Source organism: Dipodomys ordii, unplaced genomic scaffold, assembly GCF_000151885.1.
Source record: "Dipodomys ordii isolate 6190 unplaced genomic scaffold, Dord_2.0 Scaffold333, whole genome shotgun sequence".
Lineage (NCBI taxonomy): Eukaryota > Metazoa > Chordata > Mammalia > Rodentia > Heteromyidae > Dipodomys > Dipodomys ordii.
In genome coordinates this window covers 742053-745346 of record NW_012267549.1, presented here as the reverse complement: position 1 = coordinate 745346, position 3294 = coordinate 742053, and the positions used below count along the sequence as shown (strand labels likewise).

The 3294-nt window shown below is 32.9% G+C and overlaps 1 protein-coding gene across 1 annotated transcript in view; it reads left to right on the top strand.

Moving 5' to 3' along the window:
• Positions 1 to 3294, top strand: part of Ptpn20 (protein tyrosine phosphatase, non-receptor type 20) — a gene marked incomplete at its 5' end in the record, with an annotated part of 38703 nt that overhangs the window by 1632 nt on the left and 33777 nt on the right. The window contains one exon of the mRNA XM_013036665.1: positions 722 to 873. Within this exon, the coding sequence (XP_012892119.1) occupies positions 722 to 873 (152 nt within the window). The remainder of the gene's footprint in view (positions 1 to 721; positions 874 to 3294) is intronic.

Genomic DNA, 3294 nt, shown 5'->3' with positions numbered 1-3294 from the left:
AGGTCTGTAGGTTCATTTCTGGGTTTTCAATTCTATTCCATTGGTCCTGAGGTCTGTTCTTGTGCCAGTACCAAGCTGTTTTGATTACTATGTCTTTATAGTAGAGTTTGAAATTTGGTATTGATATTCCTCCAGCATTGTTCTTTCTGTTACGGATCGTTTTTGTTTGTTCCATATGAATTTTTGGATTGCCTCTTCTATTTCCTTGCTGGCTATTGGTTTGTCATATACAGCCTTTATTGTATTGAGGAATGTTCCATGGAATACTAATTTTTCCAGAACTTACATCATAAAGCAGTGTTGGATCTTATCAAATGCTTTTTCTGCATCTATTGAGATAACCATGTGGTTCTTATTCTTGCTCCAAATACAATTCTTATAGAAAGCCCAAAGTTTTGCCTTTTCTCTTGTACTTTCATGCCTTGGCATTATTGTCAATCTATGTATCCAATCCACATTATAAAAGAAAACAACTCTCAATCTGTTATATTTATAGCACTGAGTGATTTTTTCCAGGAAGTATGGATTTTGTGTAATTTCAATGCACATAACCAGACTTTCCAAATCACAGGTATTTTCTCTCAAAATAATAGACTTTAGAAAAATAAACTTCTATTGACCTGTCCATAACTCTGCTGTAAATGATGATAAAAAAGAAATGTGAAATCTCCCTCCTTATACATACAATTAAGTAATATATGTGAATTTCTCTTTTTCTTAGGTGAGAAAAAAATTGTTTCTGAAGTGGAACTAGATCAATTGAGTCAGATTCGACCATTAATATTCAATTTGAATGAGCAGGCATCCATCTCGGATTGTTTGAAAATGCTCAAGAAAAAAGTAGCAGATTTTGATTTCATCCAAGAGTTTAGGGTAAATATTTTGGTCTTAAAATTCTGTATCTGATTTCTTTTTCTGTATTACAACCAGGGGTTTTCTTTGCATTTAACTTTCCTTTTTTATTGATTACATAGCTTTTATTTTTAAATACTGTATTTCTACTGTAATACATGTCCATAGTAAAAAATCAAATAGTCATTTGAATAGTCAAATATAGAATAGTCAAATAGTCAATAGTCAAATGGTCACATAAAATAGTCAAATAGAAATTTTCCCTCCCCACTTTTGTTTATTCTCTTCTCCTTTCCCCACTTTTCTTTGTTCTATCTCAGGCACCTTTTCATGATGAAGCTTGTTAAAATTCTGAAAAATTGTCACCATGTACTTTACATAGGAGTCTACCTTTTAGAGAAATTTTAATGAGATAACAATTTCCAAACATATCATCAGTATATAGAGCTGTATCTTTAAGTATTGTATGGTAACTAATTATAGATAAGTATCCTAATTTCTTTAGATAGTTCCATATGTTGGACCGTTAGATTTTTTTGGTATTTGCAGTTGTGAACATCAATCAGTCTTTGCTCTTCATATACTTGTGTGCTATTTTTCAAACAATGTCCAGAAGGACACTCAATATTTTGTGCTGACAAAGTTGTTGATTTACTCATCTCTTAAATGACCAATTATTCCTGGATGATAATCTAAATTATATTTCTTTATTTTGGAACAAAGAAATATATTTACATACATTTTAACATGTGTGTTTTCTGTGAAGTGCAAACTATAATTCTTAGTTCAATTTTCTATTCTTTTTTGTATTAATAACCCCATATAATGAGCAAACTTTTTTTTTTGATCGGTCGTGGGTCTTAAACTCTGGGCCTGGGCGCTGTCCCTGAACTCTTCAGATCAAGGTGAGCACTCTACCACTTGAACGACAGCACCACTTCTGGTTTTCTGGTGGTAATAGGAGATAAGAGTCTCATGGATGTTCCTGCTTGGGCTGGCTTTGAACCTTGATCCTCAGAACTCAGCTAGAATTACATGAGTAGCTAGAATTACAGGTGTGAGCCAATTTTTCCTTTTTGCACTTTGAGGCAAATGTTAAGAACAATTTTACTTTTAAACTTTATATCCAGAAATCCATTCCTAATTTTTTAAAGCTTCTTATTACTCTCTGTTTTAATATTTTATACTTTAGTTTTTAGTTGCATTAAAATATCCCTTGAAATCTTGAGGCTAATTGTCACTAATTGCCTCTTGGCTTCTTGTTTTAAACAGATACACATTAAAAACTTTTGAACTCAAATGACAATTTTTTCCTTAATGCAGGAATTACAATCACCACTACTGTACCAAGAAGGTAGACTTAATACCTTTATGCCCTTTAAAAAACATATCCAATTGCAGAATATCATTGAGAGCAAACCACATTATATAGATGAACTTTTTAACTCTCTTTTTAAGGCCTTTTTTATTTTAATACATTCAAGGGGGAGTTTTTGCAATACCAATCCAGTTATCACATCACTCATTTTTACCATCATATTTCCAGTGTCTATCTGTAAGGAAAAGGGACAGGACAAAGATGGGCCACTCAGCCCCTCTTACGGAATGGGCACACACCCAATCCAACTCTTTAGGGTTAGATGAACTGCTTTTTTGCCAGCTGGCCATCTTCCACCATGTGTGGACTCCCCCCAGGGCCTATCTCACTATGCATGACCGGCTGAGCTGCACTTCTGCCTGTTCACCCCTCACCTCTAAAGATAGGTCTTCTTTTGGCTTCTAAGTTTTTCCCTTTCTTTTCTCTTGGTTCTTGAATGGAATTCACAGTTTTAGACAGAAGAAGTAAAGTTTTTGAGTGTTAAACAAACCTTTACATTTAAATTTCTAATATTTATCCCCAAATTTTAGCCAAGGGAATTAATCCCAAACAGACAATGCCTTTTTGTTAAGCCAGATAACTTGATTACAGTGTAAACAGCCTTATGCACTCTAAAATACCAGATTTTCTAATTTTGAAGTTAAAGAATCCTTAAAAAGCTTTTTAAAATCAATGTGAAAATTCTTTTAAAATGTTTGGTAATGTCCAACCCTCATAACCTTTTGAATTTTAAACTTAAACTTACCCAGTGGTTACAGCATGCTGACAACTTTTATCTTGAACATGTTCACACACATATAAAACACATACTCAGATCTTAAAGCATGCAAAAATGAAAATCAGTTGTATGTACATTTTCTAAAAATTTTAAACAAAGATTTAAGACAAGATTTTCTTCCTTCCTTCCTTCCTTCCTTCCTTCCTTCCTTCCTTCCTTCCTTCTTTCCTTTCTCTTTCTTTCTTTCTTTCTCTTTCTTTCTTTCTTTCTTTCTTTCTTTCTTTCTTTCTTTCTTTCTTTCTTTCTTTCTTTCTTTCTTTCTTTCTTTCTTTCTTTCTTTCTTTCT